This window comes from Eumetopias jubatus, unplaced genomic scaffold (assembly GCF_037043125.1).
Source record: "Eumetopias jubatus isolate StellerSeaLion01/CBP00866 unplaced genomic scaffold, mEumJub1_p1.0 scaffold_12, whole genome shotgun sequence".
Taxonomy (NCBI): Eukaryota; Metazoa; Chordata; class Mammalia; order Carnivora; family Otariidae; genus Eumetopias; species Eumetopias jubatus.
In genome coordinates, this window is record NW_028274818.1 from 78,295,969 (window position 1) to 78,321,963 (window position 25,995).

Genomic DNA, 25,995 nt, shown 5'->3' on the forward strand with positions numbered 1-25,995 from the left:
TGGGCCATCCAAACTGCCCACATCTGTGACCTGGTATCAGGCCTGGGTGCTGTTCTCCCTCTGCATGCAAGAAGTTCTGAATGGCAGGGAACCAGGCTCCTGGGCCGCGAGTCCAACGGCAGGGAGCGGAGCAGAGGACGTAACCGAGCATGCGCACCCGGAGGTACGTGGTAGCCGGGGTGTAGACGTGGATCTTGCCCTCCCTGTCGAGGCCCTGGTTCCTGTAGGCCACGTTCATCACCAGGTTCTTGAGGGTCCAGGCCTTGCCCAGTGTCATCTCCAGGACAGCCTGGAACATGGGTCGGCGTGGCCAGTCCAGCCTGTGAGCCGCGGAGACCGTCAGCCATGGACTATCCATGTTCAAGGCTCCTGCGAGAGGTAGAGAGGGAGAAGCAGGTATAACCCGTATGAAAAGATGGAAAGAGCTCCTGGCAGGTACCAGGAGGTCCCCGCAGCTTCATCTCAGCCCCTATGGGCATGTCTCAGAACTGAGGATGCCTGGGATGGAACAGGAGGCAACTTTACAGAACGCTGCTCATGTTCTGAATCTTGACAGGGGCGACACTGGTGTGTGCACCTGTCAAAACTCATTAAATGGTACCCTGGAGTGCATTCCACTCTAGTTAAGGCGTGAAATGTACAGAGGTCTACAGCTTACTTCGACCTGCACCAACAAATAACACGGATGGTAAGGGAGTAGATAATGTGGGGGTAAAACGTTAACGGTGGAATCTTGGGCTGAAAATATGTTGGTGTTAACGATACAATCCACTGCACTTTTCTGTAGGTTTGACAAGTTTTCATAGAGACATGTTGGGCCAAAGAAATGCACGAAGAAGTTGGAGAGAGGGCACAGGCGTGTGGTAATAAAGGTAATAAAGAACGTGGCCTTTACTTCCCAAGCTGTAGCCTCGTTAAGCCTGTGCTGCCATCATCTATAAAACGGGTACAGTAAGACTGCTCACTGGGTACCAGGACAGAGGAAGCACTCATTAAGAAGAGTAAGTACTAGGATGCCCGGGTGGCTCAGTGGGTTAAGCGTCCGCCTTCAGCTCAGGTCATCATCTCAGGGTCCTGGGATCGAGCCCCGCGTCGGGCTCGCTGCTCCGCGGGGAGTCTGCTTCTCCCTCTCCCTCTGCCTCCTCCCCCCTGCTCATGCGCTCTCTCTCCCTCTCTCTCAAATAAATAAAATCTTTAAAAAAAAAAAAAAAAGGAAGAGCCATCACTCTCACCACCATCATCAAAAAGGTGACATTCAATATAACCTTTTGCCCTTCCATGATTCACTGAAAGCAGGTCTCGTATTTTGTCATGAATACCCCAATCCATTCGAGGACTAATTCAGCCAATATTGCTCGGGACACTGGGGATGCGCAGTGAACAAGCAGGCACAGCTCCTGCCTTCATGCAACTAGCAGTCCAGAGGCAGTGGATGGCAGAAGGGACAGATCTTGAACAAATAAACATATAATGAGACCCAAGTAAAAAATGCTGAGTGCCATGGAGAAAAATAAAGGTGGGGTTTGATGAGGCTCGGGCCAGGGCAGCCAAGGCTCCCATGAGGAAGTGACAATCGAGCAGAGACCTAAATGAAAAGCGGTGGGAGTCCGTCAAAGGGGAGGGCGACCTCCCACCTGCTGGAGATTTACTGTCTGGGCAAACTGAGGCAGAGAAGCCTGGATGTAGGAAAACCAGACACAGTGAGGACAGAAGGTGAGCTGCCCAGTTGAGAACAGGGAGATGCTGAAGAGAATAGCCCAGGGCCCTGCCCTGCTGCACCCCTCCCACGGGGGACGGAAAAACTGCTCCGCGGAAGAACAGAATGAAAAAGAAAGATCCACAGATACAAACCCCAGGGCTCCCCGTTCAACTGCTCGACAGAGAAGCCCATCAAAGTGTACCCCCAAACACATGTAGAGCTTCTTCCAAATAAGTTCTGAGTGGCCAGTCCTTAAACACAGCACATACCTAAGTCTTGTCTGACATTTGAGGAAAGCTACTAATGGCAATTCAAAAAAAAAAAGTTAAGAGAAACTCAGGGAGAACAGATCAAAGTCCCCCAGGTCTGTAACATCTACTTTCAGAGAAGTAAGAGGAGTTGTGTTCACAGAGCAGGACAGTACAAGAAAAGAACTCTCAGGAACAAACAAGAGCTCTTGGAAATACAAGATAGCCAAAATTAAAATGTAGTAGAAGGGCTGGCAGATGGAGTTAAGGAAATAGGTCCTCAAAACAGAACAAAAAAAGATAAGGAGATGGAACAAAGAAGAGAAAAGAAAGAAAATTAGAGGCTCAGTTTCTGAGGACCCAGATCTGACCAACAGGAATTCCAGAATCCAGAAAGAAGGCGATTATCAAAGAAACTGTACAAGCAAAGTACCCAGACCCAAATGACATTTCCAAGTTGAAAGGGTCTAAGCGAAGTGCCCAGTACAATGGATGAGAGTCAGTGTACACCAGGGCACATCATAATAAGATCTGAAGACACTTGGAATACAAAGAAGTTCCTAAAAGCTTCCAGAGAGTGAGAAAGTGGGCACATATAAAGGATGATGGCCCAGAAATAGCATCCTAACTATCAGAAATGACACTGGAGCGATGTCCTCAAAATCCCAAGGGGAAAACTAAAATTCTCTACTCGGCCAAATTACCCAGGTAGAATGAAGACAATTGAAACATTCAGGGGTGCAAAATGTTTACATCCCATTATGGTTTGAATTGTGTCTCTCAAAAATATACAAAATCCCAACCCCCCATTATATCTCAGAATATGACCTTATTTGGGAAATGAGGTCATCACAGATATAAGTAGTTATGATGAGGTCATACTAGAGTAGGGTGGGCCCTAAAACCAATAGGACTGGTGTCCTTTTAAGAAGAGGGAAGTCGAAACACAGACACACACACACCAGGAGAAAGCCATGTGACAACAGACACAGAGATGAGAGCAATGTCACTATAAAGCCAAGGAACCCCCAGTAGCAATGGCCACCATCAAGAGCTAGGAAAAGGCAGGGAAGAATTCTATCCAGGCTACAGAGGGAGCATGGCCCTGACGACAGCTTGAACTCAGAATTCTAGTCTCTAGGACTGATGAGAGAATACATTTCTGTTGTTTTAAGCCACTCAGTTTGTGGTCATTGTTAAAGCAGCCCTAGGAAACTAATACACTTCTCTCAGGAAGCTGCTGGAAGATGTGCTCCATCAAAACAAAAGAGTAAACCAAGAAAGAAGATGACATGAGGGCAAGAAACAGGGCTGTGACCCAGAGAAGCGGAAGGAATTCCCAGGATGACGGGGAAGGGATGCCCCGGAACCAAAGCTGTGCAACCTGTCTGCATTGGAGCAGAAAGACAGAGGATCCAGGAAGAAGGTCTCCAAGAAACATATGAGAACTAACTGAAGCTGATACGTAACCTGTTGTGTCTGACCATCCGGAAAAAGTTTTGTACTTACACTAAAAATTCTGGGAATAATTATAAAGAGGAAAATAGAAAATTGGTCAAACGGGAAAAAGACAATTATACCTCCAGGAAAAACATAAAGTTAGAATCATAGTATACCATGTATCTCAGCTATGAAGGACACATACAGAGTCACAATTAAATAAATATTGAATATTCACTGACCAACTCTTTTAGGGAGATGAAGGGAAATAGATATCTGAAAAGAGTTTAGGAGTTAAATTCTCATCCTCTCTGGTTAGAAATATATGGAGAAGGCCTAAAAAAGAAAAATCAAGACGTAACAGTATCATTATAGTGTTTTAAGAGCCAAAGGGTTTAACAAGGAAGAGCTAACACAGTTTACCGTGGTTGCTGTTTTAAGCAAAACTTGGGATAGGAAGACATGAAGCAGAGGATTACTGTATTTATTATACACTAGCTTTAAAAAATAAACCTTTAAAGATTTCAGGTACGTACATGAGAACATAATATGATGAGCCCCTATGTAATACTCACCACCTTCAACAATTACCAACTCATAGTTTCTACTTTACTTTTCAAACTATGTATTACCGCAATAAAAATAAAATTAATTCAAGAATAAACTATGGCAAATCCAGTTCTTAAAAGTGAGAGAGTGTTCTGGGGAGAAGAAACAGCAACTGCAAAGGCCCTGAGGTATGTTTGGAGAAATGGAAAAGAGGCCAGTCGGGCTGCAGGATAATGGGCAACAGGTAAAGTGGGGTAAGAGAAGACTGGAGAATCAGGCAGGGGACAGTCATGTAGAGCTCTATTGATGAGGGTAAGGAATCAGGATATAATTGTGTCATGGGACACATTAAAGGTCTGTGTCTTGACAGCCAGACCAACACAAAGGAAAGGTTATTCCAGGTAATGGGCACAGCCCAGGCAAAGGCCTGGGGTCCAGAGATCTTAACTCCTAGCCAAAGAGTCTAGAGATGACACTCACCTTCCCACTTCCACAGGGTAGCTCGAGACGTGTCCTTCCACTGCAAGCCTGCCACAAAGGGCAGCCGCCCATTGTACTGCACCTTCAGGTGTGTGCTGCTCTCCATGTGTGGCTGGCGAAGGCTTGAGTGATACAGCTGCATACGGTAATCCACCTGCCTCTCAGGCACCTGCAGCACAAACTGGAGGAGACCCGTGCTCAAGATGCTAATCAGACGACTCCACTCCCAACCTAGAACATTCCACCGGCTCACCGCGACAGCCAGGGGTTGGCCTGAGTTCCCTGGTTATCAGGAACTGCCCAGCCCACTCCCAAAGAAACCCTGTACCCATTAGCAGTTGCTCCCCGTTGCCCCCTGGAAACCATCAATCTACTTTCTGTTAGTATGGATTTGCCTATTCTGGACATTTTGTATAAGTGGAATCATATAATATGTGGCCTTTTGCGTGTGGCTTCTTTCACGTGGCATGATGATTTCAAGATTCATGCACGGTGTATTATATCATGTATCAGAACTTTATTCTTTTTTATTGCTGAACCATATTCTATTGTATGGATAAATCCTATTTTATTTATCCATTCATTGTTGAAGAGCATTTGTGTTGTTTCTCCTTTTTGGCTATTATGAATAATACTCTACAGCTATTCCATATGGTTTGTGTGAACCTAGGTTTTCAATTCTCTCTAGTACCTAGGAGTAGAATGGTTACGTCATTTGGTAACTCTGTTCTTAATATTTTAAAGATACGCCAAACTGTTTTTCCATACCGTCATACCACTTTGTGATCCCAACCAATATACGAGAGGTCTAACATCTCCGTATTCTCACCAACACTTACTGTCTTTTTTGTTTTTACCCCTGCTCATGGGTTTATAGTAGTATCTCACTGTGATTCTGATTTCCCTAATCACATCGAGCATCTTTTCATGTGCTTATTGACCACGTGTATACCTTTTGTGAAGAAATATCTGTTCAAATCCCTTGTCTTTTTCTTGTTGAGTTGTAAGAGTTATCTATATATTTGGGGGGAAAAATCCCTTATCAGACATAAAACTTGTAGATGTTTTCTTCCATTCTGTGGGTTACTTCTCTTTCTTGATGGAGCCTTTGGAAGCATAAACTTTTTAAATTTTGATGAAGCCCAATGTATCAGTTTTTGTTGTTAATATACTTTTAGTGTCATAGCTCAGAAACCTTGCCTATTCTAAGGTTGTAAAGATTCACTTTTATGTTTTCTTCCAAGAGTTTTATAGTTCTTCAATTTAGGTCTACGATCTGGTTTGCATTAGTTTTTATATATGGTATTAGGTAAGCATCCAACTTCATTCTTTTTGTACATGGATATCCAGTGGTACCAGCACTCTTTGGTGAAAAGACTATTCTTTCCCCTCTTCAGTGGTCTTGGCAGCCTTGTCAAAAATCAACCAACTGTAAATATAAGGCTTTATTTCAGGACTCCCAATTCTACTCCATTGGTCTGTATGTCTATCCTTATACCACTACCATACTATCTTAATTACCAGAGCTTTGTATTAAATTTTGAAATTGGAAAGAATGAGTTCTCCAACTTTGTTCTTCTTTTTCAAGGTGGCTTGGGCTATTCTGTGTCCCTTGCAATTCCACATGAATTTTAGGATCAGCTTGTCAATTTCAGCAAAAAGAGATCACATGGGTTTGGATAGGCATAGATAGGGACTATTGAATCTGTAGATGAATTTAGGAAATGTTGCCATCTTAAGATTCATTTTACGATCCAAGAACGTGGGATGTCTTCCCATTTATTTCAGCTTTCCTTAATTTCTTTCAAACAATGTTTTGTGGTTTTCAGAGTATTAGTTTTACTTTCTTTTGTTACATTTATGCTGAAGTATTTATCTTTTGACACTACGGCAAATGGAATTCTTTTCTTAATTTTCACAGTTTTCATTGCTAGTGTAGAGAAATATAACTGACTTTCATATTTTTATCTTGTCTGCTGCAACTTTGAGGAACTCATTTATTAGCTCTAATAGATCTTTTTGTGGATTCATTAGGGTCTTCTACATATAACAGTGTCATCTGTAAGCAGAAATAGTTTTACTTCTTCCTTTCCAATCTGGATGCATTTTTTTTCTTGCCTAACTGCCCTAGCTAAAACCTCCAGTACGATGTTGAGTAGACGTGGTGAGAGCAGACATCCTAGCTTCTTCCCGATCTTAGAGGGAAAGCAGTTAGGCATTTACCATTAAGTTTGATGTTGGCGGTGGATTTTTCATTGATGGCCTTTATCAGGTTGAGGAAGTGCTCTTCCATTGCTAATTGGGTGTTTTTGTCATGAAAGGTTACGGGGTTTTGCCAAATACTTTTTCTGCCTCTCTTCAGATGATCATGTGGTTTCCATCCTTCACTCCACGAATATGGTATATTACCTTGATTGATTTTCAAATGTGAAACCAACCTTGAATTCCGGGGATAAGGCCCCTTTGGTCATGTTGTGTAATTCTATTTATATATTGCTGAATTCAGTTTGGTAGTGTTTTCTTGAGGATTTTGTATCTGTATTTATAAGAGGTCTTTAGTTTTTCTTTTCTCATGATGTCCTGGTTTGGTTTGGGCATCAGGATGATACTGGCCTCATAGAAGACACTGGGAAGTCTTTTCTCCCCTTGACTAATCATTTAGTAAATTATTTTCTAGTCAGTTAATTCTGGCACAATCCAGTCCAGCCAAGAGGTTAAGAGCCTAAGGTATGCAATGAAACCTACTGGCATTTGAATTCCAATCCTGTCACATAATTGCTGTGAAACCCCAGACAAGTCTGTTTACGCAATTTCTCCTCAGCAGAATGAGGACAGTGGTTACTTCCCAAGGGTTAAATGAAATAATACAAACAACACATCTGAAACATAGCCTGGCAATAATAAGTGGCTCATCACTGCTCACTCTGCCCTTCCCTCTTCTGTTCACAGTCAGCTTCTTAAGGATAAATAGTATCTTACGTGTGTCTCCCCAGAACCTAGCATGGTGTCTGCCACATTTGAGAGGGCTTGCAGAAACAAGCACTCTTTAATCTCTTCACTAAAGTCTTTGGGACCAGATGATTTCCAGAAATAAGAAATTTCCACAATTTAGAATAGTAACATAACACATGTACTGCAATTATATAAAGAACTCCTACCAATCAAGTCAAAATTCTAGTGTTTTTCAAATGTCAATACAAAAATGCCATCCCCAGAAAGGGTAACGCAATGGTAGAAAAAATACAGAAAAGGTGGTGTGCAGCATTATTAAGTGATCGGGGAAATGCAAATTCAAGCAAGATATCCTTTCCATCCAGATCAGCAAAGCTTTTCAAATGTTAAAAGTCAAGTATTGACCGGAGTATGGAAATTGCTCCTCATGGACATGGCTGGAGGGAAGGGTGATTGGTTTGAACATTTTGGAGGGCAAACTGTCACAAGGCAGCAAATTAAAATTAGGCAAATTCCAAAACCCAGAAATTATGTATTATGACGTGTGCCCCAGAGACTCTGGCACACGTGTACCCAGGGATGGGTGCCCAAGGATGTTCAGGCTTGCATCACCAGAAACCACAAGCATGCAATGGCCAACAAGGCAGAACATAGCTATGGATGGAGCATGATGCAGGAGTTTAAAAGAAGAGAGTAGATCTAGGTCAGCACCCCGACATCTAATAGTAAAACTTACGAGCCTCAGAGACAAAGAGAAAATCTTAAAAGAATAAAGTAGATCTCTACAAAGTAACAAGAAAGTTCAACACCTGTAGCTGAAGGATGCACGCAGCAAGACTCACCAAACAAAACCAAGTGCCTGTGACCGGTGCATAGAACAAAGGAACAGAAAGAGATCTCCCTCCCAGCACCCTAGAACGTAACTGCTCTTTCTTCCAGGTAACTGGTGGGGGGGGGTGGGGCGGGATGGAAGACGGAAACTGAGAAAGGAATTTTAGCTTTATTTCAAGTGTGACATTTTTTTCACAAGGAGAATTTATTCAGACAGTATTGGTATTTAAAAGCAATTTAGTACTTGGGAATAAAGTTAACCAAGGAGGCCAAAGACTTGCAAGCTGGAAATTACAAAATGTTACTAGAAGAAATTAAAGATGCGACTACATGGAAAGATGTCCTGTGTTCATAGATGGAAAGACTAAATATTGGTAAGATGTCAGTACTCCCCAGAGCAACCTACCGATCGAACCCAATCCCTATCAAAATCACAATGACATTTTCGTGTGTGTGGCAGAAACAGAAAAATCTGTCAAGGGACCCCGAACAGCCCAAACAATCTTGAAAAATAGCACAAAGTTGGAGGTCTCACAAAGCTACAGTAATCAAAACAGTATGGCAGGGACACACAGACAGACATACAGACCAATGGAATAGAATAGGGCCCCCCAAAATAAACTCTCACATTTGTGATCAAATGATTTCTCCACAAGCATGCCAAGCACCCTCCATGGGGGAAAGCAGAGTCTGTCCGACACACGACGCTGGGACCAGTGGATATCCACATGCAAGAGAATGCAGCTGGACACTTACCTTACACCACACACAAAAACTAATTCAGCATGGATCAAAGACCTAAATGTTAAGAGTTGAAACCAGAAGACGTTTAGAAGAAAGCATAGAGGGAACACTATTGGATGTGGCGAGGATTTCCTAGATAGGACACTCAAAACCCAGGCCACAAAAGTAAAAAGAGATCAGTCAAACCACCTGCACAGGTAAAACTTTTATGGACCAAAGAATGCTGTCAAAGGATGGAAAAGGCAATGGGTAGAATGAGAGAACATATCTGCAAACTATGTATCTGATGAGGAGTTAATATCCAGAATGTATCAAGAACTCTTACAACATAGTAACAACAAAGCAAACAACCTGACTCAAAAATGGGCCGAGGACTTAAATAGACGTTTCTCCAAAGAAGATAAACCAATGGCCGACAAGGACGTGGAAAAGATCTCAACATCACTCAGCGTTAGGGAAATGCCCATCAAAACCACAATGGGGTACTCCCTCGCCCCCATTAGCATGGCTACCATCCAAAACAACAGGAAATAGCAAGTGTCAGGGGGAGTGGGGAGTAGGGGGTTCTTCCTGAATGGGGACAGAGTTTCACACTTACAAGATGAAAAAGTTCCAGGGATAGATGATGGTGACGGCTGCACAACACTGTGAATGTAACTAATGACACTGAACCATACACCTAAAAATGGCAGAAATGGTCAATTTTAGGTTATATATATTTTACCACAACTAAAAAAATTCTAAAACAATTTAAAGACAAACACAGTGCATGCCTTACAAGAGCCCATCTCCTGTTCAGCAGCTAAGCACTCACGTGTATGTTACTTAAGAGAAACAGATAACCCTCCGGTAAAACCTGAAAGTGAAGCCGTTTCCCAAATGCACATATAGTTGGAAATCTGTGCTTCCCAAGCCTCCTGGCAGACAACCCATTGCAAATATCCTTGCAGATGAGCGTCCCTCCCCCACCCACCCCTGCACGCCACGCAGATATTAGACTCTTAGACTCCCCGGGGGACACGGGGACTGGAGGTGGGAGAGAGGTAAGGGCGCTAAGCTGAGTTTTAGCCTGCAGCATCCTTGCAACCAAGGCCCAAAGGGACATGTGGGGGGCCAGGGATGGGGCGGGGGAATGCCCAGCTGCCATGCCACCATGCAAGCTAAAGCTCTGCAGAGGCTGGGCTCACCTCCATGAAGTAATTGCTCAGGGCTGGACCCGAGTCGTTCTGCAAGGTGTGGCTGATGCGGAGCTTCCTCTTATTGCTGCTGTCATTCCAGCGTATCCCGTAGCTCGCCTCCAGTTGTGAGTGCAGGGAGCCCAAGCCCTCCTCGTGCCGCAGCTGAACCTGGGGACACACCCCACCAGGGAGATCCCTGAGAAAGCCTTGTCTGCCCCGTCCCCAGGCCTCCTCACTGCCACCCACCCTGGGGGAGGCAGGCTTGCTTCTCTGGGAAGACAGTTCTGTAGGAGGAGAATGGTCTTTGCATTGATTTTGATCTTGCAAGACAGCGCATCCGAATATGGTTCACCTGCCCTCCTGGGCTGTTGGTACCCCTTAAATGCTGAGCCTGAGGCAAGTGGCTCATGGGCCTCACCCTGGTCCACGCCCCAATAAGGGGCTGAAAAAGCCAGCTGCCATGGGAAAATGGCTCCAACCCCACGGCTCTCTGCCCCCTACTCTCCCACAGCGGCCTCTGGCTCCCTGGATAGACTCGAAGCAGACCAGGGTTTTACACCTGCCGTCCTGCTGCCCTCTCCTGTCTCCGAACCACAGGTCAAGGCAATATGGGCTCATTCATTTACTCCTTCACTGAACACATCTCTCCCGAGTACCAAGTAATATGATGCCCAGCACCAGACATCAGATACCCAAGAATAAAGAATCAAGAAGACCCTGCACTCACAGGGGCAAGAATCCAGCGGAAGAGGCAAACGTGAACTAAGTAAATTAAACAAAAGCACAGCTGCTTGCTTCTCCCTTTTGCTCACCCTGCCAGCCACTCTGGTGAACTACGAGGTCCTGACCTTCCATTTCTCCCTCCTGTCCCAGGACCTTTGCACTTGCCATTCCCCCTGCCTGCAGCATGCTTCCATAGGAACAGAACTGTTGCATGCTTTCATTTTCTGCTTACAATTGTTTTCTGAAGAAGCCTTCCCCATTGCCCCATCCAAAACCAGACTTCTTGTCCTGTTTGCTCAGCCTCTGCCCTACTACCCAGGTCATTTACGGCTCTCTTGGTTTGGTCTGTCTCTCTCTCTGCCCCTGCCCAGCAATGGGGTGGCACAGACCAAGTGCTGCCATGCGCACAACTCCCCCCCAAGTGCTACACATATAGCAGGTGTTCAGTAAAGACCAACGGAACCAATGCACGGAAGCCTGAGACCAAAGCTCCGATTCCAGCTCCGCTCCCATACGTGACCTTGAGCAGACCCTTCTCTGTGAGGATGAGCTCCCGGCTCTCTCCAGACCCCCGCCCAGCCAGGGCACCCACCTTGTGGCTGAGTGCTGGGGTCTGCGTGCAGTGGAGCTCGTGGTCCAGCTCCAGCTCATAGGTCACCTCTGAGCCACTATGTGCCCGCAGCCTCTGGATGGTGCTGCACTCCTGGGCCAGCCGCCTCGCCTGACCTGTGTAGGGCAACCCAGAGACACCTGCCCGTCCTCGGCCAGCAGCCCTCCATCCCTATTCCGGGGAGAGGAGCGTCCGTCCCAGTCTCAGCCACCCCCCACCCCTGCTCCAATCTGCTCCACTTAATGTCACTCCTTGGAAGCTATGGAGGAAGAGGTTTTAAAAGACAGGCTTATGTTCCCCCAAACACACACACACCTTTTTTTTTTTTTAACTGGCAGGTGTTCAGTGGCTAAGGAAGAGTGTGGTGAGGGCTAAACAAGGTGACAAGGTGGCACCTTGGCCCTCAGAGCCAGAGCCCCCGGAGATGCTGCGGGTCCTGCCCCCTCCCACCTCGCCCCCAGCCCAGCACGTGGCGCCGTACCCAGAAGGCCGTACTTGATCCTCAGGGAGCTGGTCCAGAGGCGGCTGTGCCTCTGTAGCCTGCCCACGAGGTGCAGTCCCACGAAACCGGGCACAGAGAGCTCGCCACCCAGGGCCACCACCTGCAGCCCGTCCTCCACTGCCTTCTCCAGCCGCACTGCATGGGGGGGTAGGCAGTGAGAGGGGCAGGCGTGGAGTGGTCATGGCCCACACCCCGGGACTGACACCCCATCCCAGCACCAGGCAAGGCAAGGAAATGGGAACCACCCAGGGGGCCTGGGGATGGGGGGTGCTGGCGGAACCTGTGCCCAAGTCTCTGCCAAGGAACCTTGGTGTCCGAGTGCTCACAGCGTTACTTGGTGGCCATTGTCGGTGGCCCAAAAGTCACTTTTGTGGGTTTGAGCCAAAATGTTTAAATAAAGTAGAACAAAACAAGACAGAACAGAAGGGAAATGACAGTGCCTTCTAGGCCATCTGGTAAACCTCACCTTCTGAAATTTGCTCCTGCTACACAGACATTCAGCCAGGTCACGCAGGTAGAGCAGGGCCCGTGACAATACCCAAACTGCCAGGAGCCCCAGCCCCTGACATCGTTCCCTTGAAATCTCCCAGAACACCCCATGAGGAGCATAGCTAGGGGGCCACACCCCAGCTCTGGCATCCAGGCGGGCATCTGCCAGACCGGCCATGCCCAGGCCAGGCGATGTGTTTAAGGTTTAAACCATGCCCCGTGCAACTTGGGCAGTCAGTGTTGGGGGGAGCTTCTGGGGGACCGAAGGGAAGCTGTGAGCAGATATGGAGCCTGGACTTTTCCCCGGGGTGGGATGTTAATACTGGCAGGTGGAGGGAACAGAGACTCCACGTGGCCTACTCAGCCCTCCCCCTCCAGTAGCCTTGCCCACTGAAAAGAGGGAGTGGCAGCAGGGGGTCCCTCTTCCTACCTGACAGGTGGGCCTGGTCGCTCAGCAGGTTGCTCAGTGACACGGAAAAGGCCAACTTGCTGCCGGTCTGCTGGCTGAGGTTCCCCATGAGGACCACAGGATTCCCTGCTGTCACGAGTTTCACCTCCAGCTGGACCTCACACCGCTGGGCCTCGCCCCCAGCTGCAGGCCACAGGTCGCTCCGGCCCTGAAAAGACCCCAGCATCACCTGGGGGTGGGAGGGGGGGGGGCTCGGCCAGCAGGCCTGGCTCCACCCATAAGAACGGAGACCGGACAGAGGACAGAGCTTAGCTAATGGCCTTCCTGGCTGGTCCTTCTCCAATTTCTTCAACTTGACCTTTTTCAAAGTAGGTAGTCCCTGTTATAAGTCCAGATGTAAATGTGAAGGACACCCCCCTCCCCCTCTCGTCAGCCAGCTCTGGGCCAGTTCTCCCTGCAGAATATTCTGGGATCCGACCACGTGGGCCATCAGCACCTGTGTCACCCCCGCATCGTCGTCGCGGCTGTCCCAGGCCTCCCCCCGCCGGGCCCTGATGTCTGTTCCCCACCAGGGCGACCCCTTTGAGACACAGAGGATCATGCACACTCGTCTACCTCAGGGTAAAAGTCAAAGGCCTTGCAAAGACCAACAAGGCTGAGGCTTTCTCTGGAAGTGAGCAGTGCAGACCTGGCCAAAGGGACTGCCCGTGGGACGATACTGGCAGGCAGGACACACGGACAGCCCAAAACACACGCCACACGTCATGGTGCTTGAGATTTTCTGGAGAACCCACAAGCAACAGCAACTGTCATCCCCGACTGCTGCTGCCAACTGTAGACCAATCCAACAGACCTCTCTGCTAACTGCCCTCTGATCCACTCAGCCCGAAAGTGTAAAACCGACCCCACCATTCCCAGACTGTCCACTATTTTAGGCACGCTCGAAATCCCGTTTTTGCCTTTGTTTCTTGGCAGTCACGATTTGCTGTCTTCTGATTCCTCTTTTGGAAGGCCTTATGTGGTCTCTCCCCCCACCTCTCTGTCCCCTCTCCTATTCTGCTCCAAACACACGAGGCTGAGTACTGTGCTATTAATACTCCGGGCAAATTCTCAGCTCAGGACCTTTGCACATGCTGCATCCTTTACTTGAAGTCCTTTCCCCCAAAGAGCCCCATGGCTCTCTTCTGCACATCCTCTCCAACAGGCTTCCTTTCCCATCCTATTTAAAACTGAAGCCAACCCCCAGACCCTTCTTCTCACATAATCTCAGACCCCTGTGCCCAGCTCAAAAATTTCCTTTTCCTACAGCACATATACCCACCTATCACCGTACAACTTGCTTATTTCATTTATTGTCTCTCCCATTACAATGTGAGCTCCAAGAGGAGAAAATTGTGTCTCTTTCACTGAGCTCTCTTCCCAGTCCCTGGCACACTGTAGGTACTTGATAAATAATTGTTGGAAACAAAAAAAGACACTGAAAAATACAGGTTTCAATGCCCTCCTTAGTCTCCCCATCTCCCTCAGAGACAGCCACTGTGCCCAGCTTCTTATGCATCCTCCAGAAAGCTGGGGCTCTAAGAGGAAGGCGTTCTCAGAATCCCTGACATTTGGTCTTCCCCCGACCTGGGGAAGGAAGGACGTATACAACTGTGTGTATGTGTGTGCATGTTCATGTGCATTCAGGCACACGTGTGCACAGAAGCACGGACTTACAAGCTCCCTCCTGCTTTTCACAAAAACAGATGTAGGCTCTCCATTCTGCCCTGCTTCTCTCACTTTAAGGGGTATCTTCGTGATGGTTTTACATTGTCGATATCAGAGGCTGCCTGGCGTTAGCCAAATGCAGCCCGTGAAGAGAATGATTATGGATTATTTCATCCAAACCAGGCCCCTTAGCAGGTGAAGAGCGCACCAGTCACACTGAGCCAGGTTGACGGGAAACCTGGGCTCCCTGGGCAGCCTGGGACTTCGGGACGCCCCACCCCTGCACACTGGGAGGAAGCACTGAAAGCCACACGCTCCCGCACGCCATTCCTAAGCCTCACAGGCTTTGAGCTGGGTTGAACCCAGATCTGATCTGCTGCTTTGTATTTCCAAGCTGCTCTGTCTGGGTGTCCTCATCTCATACGGGCTTGCTGAGAGGACTAAAGGCGGGCCTCTGAGCCCAGGGCTGTCCATGGCCCCCTGAGAATAGGCTGTGGAAATTTCCAGAATCCTGCTGTTATGCATCCGAGGCAGCTGAAACTGGAGGGTGTCTAAAAGCAAATGTTTGCAGGCTGCAGACAGCCCTCTGGAGAGCGGTGGGAAGGTCTGCAGGAAAATGGAAGCAATTAGCACTTGGGCATTTAGCAAACAACCAGAGGAGGCTGGCGGGCTCCTGGGAGTTTGGCAATGATCTGTAGCCTCAGGAGTCAAGAAGCTGGGGCTTTAGGAGGAAGGCGCTCTCCCCAGACACTTGGTGTTCTCCCCACCCGGGGGGGAAGGAAGCGGATCTGGGAGTGGAGAGTGTGCTTGTGCAGCAAAATCCCAGCCCCGGCTGTGGAGTCTCAAAGGCAGACCTGAGAAGCCCCTGGAGACCCAGGTGGACAGGCCGGACCCAACGCCACCGGTGCCCGGATGTCCTGCTTGGCGGGAGCAAGGCTAAAACTGCCATTTTCATCCAGACCAGGTTGAGCATCAGATGGGAAGTCTGAAGCCTCTCTCCAGCAGGGCGGACAGACAGATGCAAAACTTGCGCACGATTGCAGGGACCTCAACGGCCCCGCTGAGTCCCATCCAGGGACCCCTGGTGAAGAACCTTCAAAAGTATCTTCTAAGAGAAAAATGCATGTGCCCTTTGCTCTGGGAATTCCACTGCTAAGAATGTGTCTCTGAGAAGAGTCACACACACTAAAACCTAACAGTGGTTGGCTCTGGGGAGAGTTTTCAATTCTAGACCCGTGCTGACCAACAGAACTTTCTGCAAGGATGGAAACGTTCTTGGCAAGTGGTTAGTGCCACTGGGGAACGGCGTGTTTCTCTTTAATCCTTATTTATTTAAATAGCCACGTGCACTACCATTCGGGTGGGACACTCAGTTCTATACCTTCTCATATCCTTTGAACTTTGAATTATTTAAACGTATCACTTTTTTTTTTTAACGCAATAAAATTTAAATGGTATTCGCAATTTGTGCTGTCACAAAAAGTTTGTCAGGGTAGATTTTCAAGTAGGGGAAAAAGTGCCAACAAAGAAAAGGTTGTGATCTTTTCGTGTAAAACAAATACACACAAAAAACAAAACTCAAGAGTAAAAGGTATGTCAAATCTATAGTATTATGGGTTGAATCATGTCCCCTCAAAAGATGTTGGAGACCTAACCCCTAGTATCTATGAATGGGACCTTATTTGGAAATAGGGTCTTTGCAAATGATCAAGTTAAGACAAGGTTGTGGGGGCACCTGGGTGGCTCAGTCGTAAAGCGCCTGCCTTCGGCTCAGGTCATGATCCCAGGGTCCTGGGATCGAGCCCCGCGTCGGGCTCCCTGCTCGGCGGGAAGCCTGCTTCTCCCTCTCCCACTCCCCCTGCTTGTGTTCCCGCTCTCGCTCGCTCTCTCTGTCAAATAAATAAATAAAAAATCTAAAAATAAAAAAAGACAAGGTCGTGAGGGTGGGTCCTGGTCCAGTATGACTGGTGTCCTTAAAGAAACAGGCAATTTGGACCCAGAAAGAGGAAGACAATGTGAAGACATAGGGAAAAGATGCTAGAGGCCAAGGAACGCCCGAGGCACACAACAGTGTCTCCCTCCCTGCCTCCCAAGGAACCACCCCTGCCAACACCTTGATTTGGGACTTCTGGCCTCCAGGGCTGTGCAAGAGAAATTTCTGGTGTTTCAGCCACCCAATTTGGGGTACTCTGTTAGAGCAGCCCCGAGGCACTAACACAGATTGCGTGGGACATACACAGCCATTTCTTTTGGAAAATCGGGGAGTACCGTGCTTTAACTTGCCCGTTTCCACTGCATGCTCCTGTATTACTAATATCGTCAATTTTTCACCTAAATGGTAGTGAGGTTCGAGCCCACGTTTTCCTTCTCTACACGTTTCTGAGCACCAAGAGGTCACAAATGTTACAGTAGGAGGAAGGGTAAGAACCACTAACACAGCCGTGGTGATGTTGACTATTTTAAGCAGGGAACGTGGGACGGAGGCCAGAAGAGGCTGGAAGGTGGCAGGTGCCAACACAAGAGGCCTGAGGATGTGCAACAAACCTTAATGTAGTAGACGTCCCTGTCATCCAGTATCAGCTCCAGGTGACCCACCCGGGCACTCTGGAGAGTCTCCATCTTTCCTGGGGAACAAAACAAGAGTTAAGGACCAGGGTTTAACCTCTGCCCCTATCTTCCCCAGGGGACGACCTCCCACCAGGTTTCTTATCTCTGAGCCCCAGCGACCGTGAAGGGAACATTCGTTACCATCCAGCTGCATTTTCTTCCTGGGATGCAGAAGCTTGAGCCGGAACTTCCCCTGGGGCAAGCTGTACCTGACATCCACCCCGACATCCCTGGGCACCTCTGACTTGGGGGTGCCCATGAAGAGGTGAACCGAAGCTTCCTGAGGGAGCCAGCTGTCCTTCTGAAAACAGAGCAGACTTCTCAGTCTTGAGAACCTCATCCAGCTCCAAAGGTTCTCCCTCTTCCCAGGAGAAGACCCTCAGCCCCACCATTCAAAAGCATGAGGTCTTCGGCTCCTCCTTGGCCTCACAAAACAAGAACCAAACCGGGAGTTTGGAGATCTCAGGCAGTACCTGGAGAAGAGCAAAGCCCTGCAGGACAACTCAGGACCACATCTACAGGGTCTCGTTTTGTCCGGCAAATAGCCTGGGGAGATGCAAGGCATGGCATGCATCACGGGCACCCTGCAGAGACCCCCTCGGATCCCTTAGTCAGCTCTGCGTGCCTATGTATCAGCCTTTGCATGCTTTGCTGGTGGCACCTGGGCCTCCAGAACATTGCCCTCCTCTCTGTTTCACAAGAGTAAAAGCTAGCCCAGCTCCTCAGCCTCAAGGGGACCACACTCTGAGACGTAACCCATGCTCCAGGGCCACCACCCTCCCCGGGATCAGGCAGAGGTTGCCACTTCACATCACCCCCCCCAACTCAGTTCTTCCCCTTCCTTATCCTAACTTCTCCACCCTCTTATACTGGGTCCTCCTGGAGACTTTCCTTAACCAATCACTTTTACCCAAATCCTTACCTCAGGTCCGCTTCAAGGAAAACACAGCGTAAGACACAAGCCACCTTTAAGACCCTGCATTGATGAGCATTCTTACACCACCAGGAAAGGTTTACTACTCTGTGCGAGGCTAGCTGTGGGCACGGGGAGTGTGACTGAGCATTAGATGCACAAATATGTGAACCCTCATGGCACCTACATTCTAGAGGGGAAGCACAGGACCACCAGACACAACTGTAGATAGCACAGCACCTGGGGACGGGCACTCTGCTAATAAACTCAGTGAGAGTAAGGGGTCAGAGAGGGTAGTCACGGAAGGCTGCCTCTGAGAAGGTGGTATTTCAGAAAGCGAAGGAGGTGAGAGAGAGCCAAGGGTGTGTCTAAGAAAGTGTTCCAGGCAGAGGAAACAGCCAGTGCAAAGGTCCTGGGGCAGCAATGTGCTTGGCATTAAAAAAAAAAAAAGACATCAGTGTGTGGAGAGCAGTAAGCCTCATAAAGAATCAGGAGATGGGGAGGACAGCCCAGCAGGTCAGGGTGTCCGGCTCCTACTCAGAGTGATAGAAGCCACCGGAGAACTCTGAGCAGAGGAGGGACAAAATCCTTTTAGGATTTAGGAAGACCTGTCTGGCTGCTGGGGGACAACAGATGGCAAGGAGAGGAGCAGAAACTGGGAGATCAGATAGGAGGGTGTCGAATGCCCGTTCTGGGCCAGATGCTGAGGACACAGGAGTGAGAAACACAGGCGCTAAAGCTCTTCCTGGGAATTTGAGTGACCAGGAGGGAAGACTGATAGTAGTCAAGCAGCTTTAAGTAACAAACATAAGAGTGATCAGGGCTCCTAGGTGGTTCAGTCGGTTAAGCGTCTGACTCTTAATTTCAGCTCAGGTCAGGATCTCAGGGTTGTGAGATTGAGCCCTGCATCGGGCTCCATGCTGGGCATGAAGCCTGGTTAAGATTCTCTCCCTCTGCCCCCACCCCTTCTCTCTCTCCTGCTCTAAAACAAAACAAAACCAAACCAAAACACATGAAAGTGATCTAAAGGGAAAAAACATGGTCCTATTAGAGCAAGGAACAAAAGAACATGACCACTTTGGGATAATCAAGGCAGGCTTCCCTGAGCAGCAGACCCCCGAACTGAGATTTGAAGACTGATTCAGAGTTAAGAAGTCACAGAGCCAGAGCCAGAGGATGTGCATGTGCAAGGGTCCTGAGGCAGGAAGGAGACCACAGCAGGACCCACCCAGCCCAAGAGCTCCAGAGAGGAGCCCCACGTCCGTATGAGGCTGATGCCGGAGTAGAAGACCTAGGGAGACCCACATCTTGGCTGGGAAAGAAGGGGCCGTCCCACAGGGCCTACCCAGGAATGGAAGGTATAGGCAGCTTCCAGCAGATACTGTCGGAGGCCCCGGTCCTGCTTCGTCAATGTGACAGCCAGGAACACAGGCACTGAGAGCAGGAAGGGCTGACCAGCTGCCGGCCAGGTGACTTCTGTACATAGCCGCCAGCCCCAGGTGTGGGACGCTGTGGAGAAAGCGGGACAGGCAGCTCTGGTCAGCAGAGAGCCAGAGAATTCCAGGCAGGAAGAGTGTGGACCAGAGTCCCTCAACCACTGACATTCTGGGCTGGATAAGGCTTTGCGGTGGGAGCCGTCCTATAGGATGGTGAGCCACTCTTCTCCACTCACTGCAGGTCAGTAGCCACCCCAACAACAGTCAGGAGAACCCAAATGTCTCCACACATGGCCAAATGGCCCCTGGGGGGGTGGGGTAGGTAAACCCACCTCTGGATCCAAATTCCAGCTCTGCCATTTGCCAGCTGTGTGACCTTGGGCAGATTGCTTAACATCTCTGTGCCTCAGTGCTGCTCATCTGTAAACTGGGACAGGTAACAGTTCCTGCCTCATGGTGTAGCTGCGAGGACTGACACGCCCGATGTGTTTAGGACAGTGCCCCGCCTAAAGGAGTCCATTCATTGAGAGCGGCCCCTCCCCGACCTTACTCAAAAACAATGACCCGCAAGATCCACCACGGTTTGGTGTATTTCCTTCCCAATCTCGTGTCAATTTTGTTGCCTTTCCCCCGATGTTACCATCAAAGAATTTTCTAGTGTTATCAAAATATCTCCTTCATCATGGGGTTTTAAAGTTACAGGATATCTCAGGGGGTTCACTAAACTAGAAGCTGGAGAATTTTTTTCTATCCGTGGCCAGACAGTAGATAATCTGAGGCTTCCCTAATCACAGGATCCATCATAACCACTCAGCTCTGCTGCTGACTGACGAGAGCGGGCAAAGATGTTAGGTAAACAAATGGGCGTGACCATGTGCCAATAAAACTTTATTTCTGGCCACTGTAACATCAATTTCACAAATTTTTCACATATGAAATATTCTTTGATGACTTTCCAACCATCTGAAAATGTAACAACCTGTTGCAAGCTCATGTAGTGAGCCATTCACCTAGGACTGTGCCCTTGTAAATAACGATGCAGTGAACATCTTTGTGCATAGTGCATTTTAAAAGGATTTTGGTTTATTTTCATAGGGTAGAGTGCTAGAAGCAGAATCAAAGAATTAAGGGATATAAATACTTTTAGGGCAGAAGAGCAACCCCAGCATCTGGAGCTGGCACTGCTCCCCTCGGCTCCCAGACGCCCAACCTGGGACAGCAAAGACAAAGACCCCACAGCCTACCTTTCTTGTCAGTACAGGATTGGGCCTCAGAAGGGTGGTGGACATTCCTGAAGCTCCTCACATCATCCCCGGTGACGAGATACAGCTTAGAGCTGGGTGGGGAAAGAGGAATGTCCCAGACAAGTCATTTTCATTGATTCACTGGACAAATATGGCTTGAGCTGCCACAGTTTGGAGCTGGGGTGAATTCCACCACGAAAAGGACGGGCCTTTGGGGAATTCACCCACAGCACTTGGTGACAAGTGCCACGACAAACCTGAATGGGGTTCGCATAGGGTCTGTCTTGGGGACAGGGCAAGGCCTCCTCTAGCTGGGGGGGGGGGGGTTCTCCGCAGAGGGTAACACATGAGCAGAGACTCAAAGGATAAGAAGGAACCAGCATTCTAGACAGAGGGAACAGCAGGTGCAAAGGTCCTGTGGTGGGAATAAAGTGGCCTCTTTAGGAGAACAAAAAGAAGGGCGGTTCAAGGGGTTAGGGTGGAGGGAGAGGGAGCGAGTGAAGGGCAGGAGGTAGTGGAAGGAAACAGGTGAGAGGTAGGCAGGACCCCTATGAGGAAGGACAATCACAAAGACCTGGGTTATCCTAGAAACAAGTAGAGGGTTTTAAAGAGGTGGTAGGGGCAGGGAGTGACATGACTTGATATTTTTTTAAAGATTTTATTTATTTATTTGACAGAGAGAGACACAGCGAGAGAGGGAACACAAGCAGGGGGAGTGGGAGAGGGAGAAGCAGGCCCCCTGCTGAGCAGGGAGCCCGATGCGGGGCTTGATCCCAGGATCCTGGGATCATGACCTGAGCCGAAGGCAGACGCTTAACGACTGAGCCACCCAGACGCCCCATGACTTGATATTTTAAAGGACCCCATGGGCTGCTGCTGGGAGAAGGTCCTAGAGGACAGCAAGAGGACAGAGTGCCCCTGGCTAGGGTGGGACAACAGAGACAAAGCAGGTGTGACTGAGGGCAGCCTGGCTTCACTCCTATTTCATCTGAAATAACTCATTCTCCAACGCTCACCTCTCTGGGAGGCTGGGAACAACCAAGAGGGACCCCTGTAAAGAGCTGAGGAATATGGGAGGTCCCCCCTCCACCTCTCAGCCACCCCATAGTCCCCGTCACAGACACTCCCCCACTGACACACAAATACACACTTATATGCACAGATACACCCTATTCACTGACACGGGCACACACTCACACACACATGATCGGACAGGCACACTCCACTCTCATGAACATGCCCACAGACACACATAGTCACATACAGACTCACAGATACACCCTCACGCGCACACAGGCATGTGCAACACACTCATACCCCCCACAGACACACATGGTCACGTACACTCATACACAAGCTCACGCTCACACATGGGTGATCATGCACACGTGCTCACAGATATACACACTCACAGACACGTGCACAAGCCCTCGGGCCACACCCACCCTTGCCCTCGCTTGCACACGCACGCACGCACCGGCTCCCTCTCACGTGTGCAGGATGCCCACCTGAAGCTGAGCAGCTCCACGGCCTCCTCGGGAGTGTTGAGATGCACCTTGAGGTCCCGGCCCTTCCTCACGTGGATCCCACCATCCAGGCTGGCGGTGCCACGGACGCCGGTCACCCACCTCAGCCCGGCCTGCCCCAGGGCGCCCATCGTGCCCATCTGTGCCGAGATCTGGAGCAGGGCACTGAGGGGAGAGCCACGCGCTGGCTGCAGCCTGCAGGCCCCGGGCGGCCGCACACACGACACCCCTGTGTTCACTGCCCCGGCCGCTCCCGGCTGTTCTCCGCAGGCCTGGGCCAGTCCTGAGTCACCGCGGACCACGCCCTCCAGTGCACCAGCCACGCCATCTGGTCCATCCGGACCTCGCCATCATCGGCCTGAACTTCACAGACGCAGACACAGGCTGGGAGCGGCGAAACCACCTGCCCAGGTCCCCTGGCTGGGATGGGCGCAGCAGGGCTGGGACCGGGGGCTGCCTGAGCCCCAGCCGGGATCTTCGTGCCAAAGAGCAGCCAGCACAGGATGCCCACCCTCCCCACATCGAACCCAGAAACTACAGCCTGGCCAACTGAGTGGGGGACAGTCACCCAGCAGGCCCCAGACCCGCTCCAGAATCAGATGGAGCCCTGAACCCACTCTGCCCAAGGTGGGTGGCCTGGACCCGCAGTGCACCTGCCTGGAGCCTGTTTTCTCAACCATCAGTGGGAATACGAGGAGTGTCTGCCTCATCGGTAGTTCTGTGTGTTTGAAGGAGTCACAGCCCGTTCATCTTAAATGGTCCTCCCTCCTTCCCTCCTCCTCTCCCCCGGAGGCCGAGTGGAACAGAGGGAAGCGAGGCTCATGGCAGGACACTAGAGTCCCGGCTGCCTGGCACTGCTGTGCATCTTGGGCACATGATGTCACCTCACTGAGCCTCAGTCTTCTCACCTGTCAAGTGGGCACAGCTGCCCAGCATTTCCTCACAGTCTCTTGGCACAAAAAACAAAGGATGGATGGTACCATGGTACCATGGATGGTCGGCAGAGCAGGAATCCCCTCCAGCTCAGGCCGATGGCCCAGCTCCCTGCGGCCCTCTGTAGGGGGAGGCCCCCGCCCACCCACCTCCCTCCTCCAGCTCCAAGAAGCCAGCCAGCTACCTGGGCTTGATGTAGCCATGCACAGAGAAATCCAGATGCTGCTGGAAGTCGGCAGTCCCTCGGACTCGGACGCTGATGGCGGCCGAGACATTGAGGGTCAGCCGGGCTGGAAGGCCGGATATGGTGGGAAAGGTGAGCTCTTGCACCGCCAGGTTCAGCCTCCGGGTCACCTGTACCTCCTGCCCCTGCGGCCAGAGAACTGTCATGACGCAGGTGACAGCCCCTGGCGTGGGCTAGGCGCACACTGAGCACACACAACCTTATCTGATCTTCACACCGGGGTGGTGGGAGAGGAAGGAAAAGCATCATTATGCCCTGTTTCCAGACAAGAAAACAGAGCCCACAAACAGAGGACATCACCTGGCCAAACCTACGTAGGTAGAAACAGGTAGAGTGGAGTTAAACCCAGGCAGTTTACTGCGGAAAAGGGTCAGAGGTCAGGGACCCAAGGTGAGTCAGGTAAGGAGGAATGTGGGCCTTGCGCACAATGCAGAGCACTGAGTACGTGCCAGGTGCATTTTAAAGGCTTTGTTGCATTTTTACTGCATAGCTCATTTAACACAACAGCCCCATGAAGTAGCTGCTTTTATTGCTACCATTATTGTTATGCTAGCATGCCCATTTCACAGATGCACAAACAGAGGCCATGACAAGTTAATGCTCCCAAGGAGGTAAGAAGTGGAGCCGCGGGTTGAACTTGGGCAGCCTGGCTCAAAATACCATGGTCTTAAGTCTGAAACGTTCCTTAGTACTTTCCCCCCAAAACATCAAAGGAAAAAACGGGGCCAGCAGGGCGGGGAGGGGCCGAGCCCAGCCTGAGTTACCTTCAGGAGCTTGACTGACAGCTCGGCCAGGTTCAAGGACTGGCGTGTCATGTGGCTCCCCACGACCCCACAGTTCACGAAGCTCAGCTCGTGCCCAAACACCTTCGCGCTCAGCTCACACCGCAGGGCCCGCCACTCTGCGCGCCTCCGGGCCACCTGAGGGAGAGCCCAGACCGGTGACCAGGAGCAGGTCTGGTGCCTGGACACAGGTGGGGGCCCAGGGGAGCAGAAAGGCAAGGTCAAGGGCTTTTGGTGTCCGGAACATGGCTTGCAAAACTCATGGCTCTCAGGCGGAATCCACGGATGTGTTTTCTTTCGTCTGCATGGTACTGCCCAAATGCCCAGGGCAGCGTGTATGGGTGTGCGTGTTCTCATCATCTTTTTTGGGAATAATCTTAGATTTACAGAAAAGTTGCAAAGATGGTACAGAGAGCTCCCATACGCCCCTCGCTCTGTCTCTTTCGGCAGTGTCTTTCCTGGCCAGGGCGCAGGGAAAGCAAAGAAGCCAGCAAGGACATGTACTATTAACAAAATTCCAGACATTCAGATTTCACGTTTTCCCATTCCAATTCTCCCTCTGTTCCAGGATCCAATCCAGGGACCACACTGCATTAACGTGTCCTGTCTCTCCTGTCTCTTCTGGTCTGTGACCATTTGTCCTTCTTCATATTTTTCACGGTGCGTATTTTTAAAGATTTTGTTTATTTATTGGAGAGACAGAGAGAGCACGAGCAGTGGGGAGGGGTAGAGGGAGAGGCAGACTCCCCACTGAATGGGGAGCCCAACACAGGGCTCGACCCCAGGACCCCAAGATCAGAAGCCAAGGCGAAGGCAGATGACTCCACTGACTGAGCCACCCAGGAGTCCCTCACAGTGCATATTTTTTAAAATTTGAATTTCTGGGCACCTGGGTGGCTCAGTTCATTAAGCGTCTGCCTTCTGCTCGGGTCATGGTCCCAGGGTCCTGGGATCGAGCTCCCCCCGCTTGTGTTCCCTCTCTCGCTGTGTCTCTCGCTGTCCAATAAAAAAATCTTTAAAAATATATATATAAAATAAAATTTGAATTCGTTTCCAATGTTTAAAACTTAGGTGACTACGTATAAAATCCAGTTTTGCTTCTCGAAAAAGAGAAGTACTGGCCTGCCTCCCCTACCACCACCACAAGGGGCAATAAGAAACCAGAGCTGGACGGTGGCTGCCACATGCATTTCCCACTGGCCACAGTCCTCACGGCTCCCTATCGCCCCTCCAACACTGAGGCCAAGCACTGTTACCACTATCACTGTGTTTGTGCTAAATATATCTTGGGATAGGACTCTCCATTCCAGGTGTGAAAGTAACAGACAAAAAGGACACAGATTCTAAAAAAAAGTCTTCAGACCCTGCCCACCACCTCATTCTCGTTGCTTGCCAGCCCCAGCTCCAGCCCAAGAGGCTTTAAGGGCACAGACTGTGTCCTGACCATCTTTATGTCCTTGGGCCCTATGGGTTCACACCTGATGATGGGTAAAGGTGTGAACCCGTCAGCAAATGCCCCGCCTCTGTCCTCGATCCCCCTCAGATGTACATAGCAATGACTTCTTACAAGAGTAAAAGGGTGCCAACAACCTAAACGTCCATCAAGGGGAGAATAATCACGTAAGATAGAACTCCCCACCCACAAAATGGATATTCAAGCACCCCACAACCCACTAACTCCATTCCTGAGCATATGCCCAGCCGAAACACGTGCATGCCTTCATCCAAAGACATGTGCAAGAATATTCA

The 25,995-nt window shown here is 49.7% G+C and overlaps 1 protein-coding gene across 1 annotated transcript in view; it reads right to left on the reverse strand.

Moving 5' to 3' along the window:
- Nucleotides 1-25,995, reverse strand: part of APOLTP (apolipoprotein lipid transfer particle homolog) — a 152,373-nt gene that overhangs the window by 90,878 nt on the left and 35,500 nt on the right. The window contains exons 17-29 of the mRNA XM_088017372.1: nt 24,229-24,384; nt 23,405-23,589; nt 22,270-22,452; nt 20,762-20,853; nt 19,427-19,590; nt 17,310-17,469; nt 17,106-17,185; nt 12,876-13,062; nt 11,936-12,091; nt 11,437-11,570; nt 10,131-10,289; nt 4,417-4,597; nt 158-369 (exon numbers count right to left, since the gene is read on the reverse strand). Of these exons, the coding sequence (XP_087873498.1) occupies nt 158-369; nt 4,417-4,597; nt 10,131-10,289; nt 11,437-11,570; nt 11,936-12,091; nt 12,876-13,062; nt 17,106-17,185; nt 17,310-17,469; nt 19,427-19,590; nt 20,762-20,853; nt 22,270-22,452; nt 23,405-23,589; nt 24,229-24,384 (2,049 nt within the window). The remainder of the gene's footprint in view (nt 1-157; nt 370-4,416; nt 4,598-10,130; nt 10,290-11,436; nt 11,571-11,935; nt 12,092-12,875; nt 13,063-17,105; nt 17,186-17,309; nt 17,470-19,426; nt 19,591-20,761; nt 20,854-22,269; nt 22,453-23,404; nt 23,590-24,228; nt 24,385-25,995) is intronic.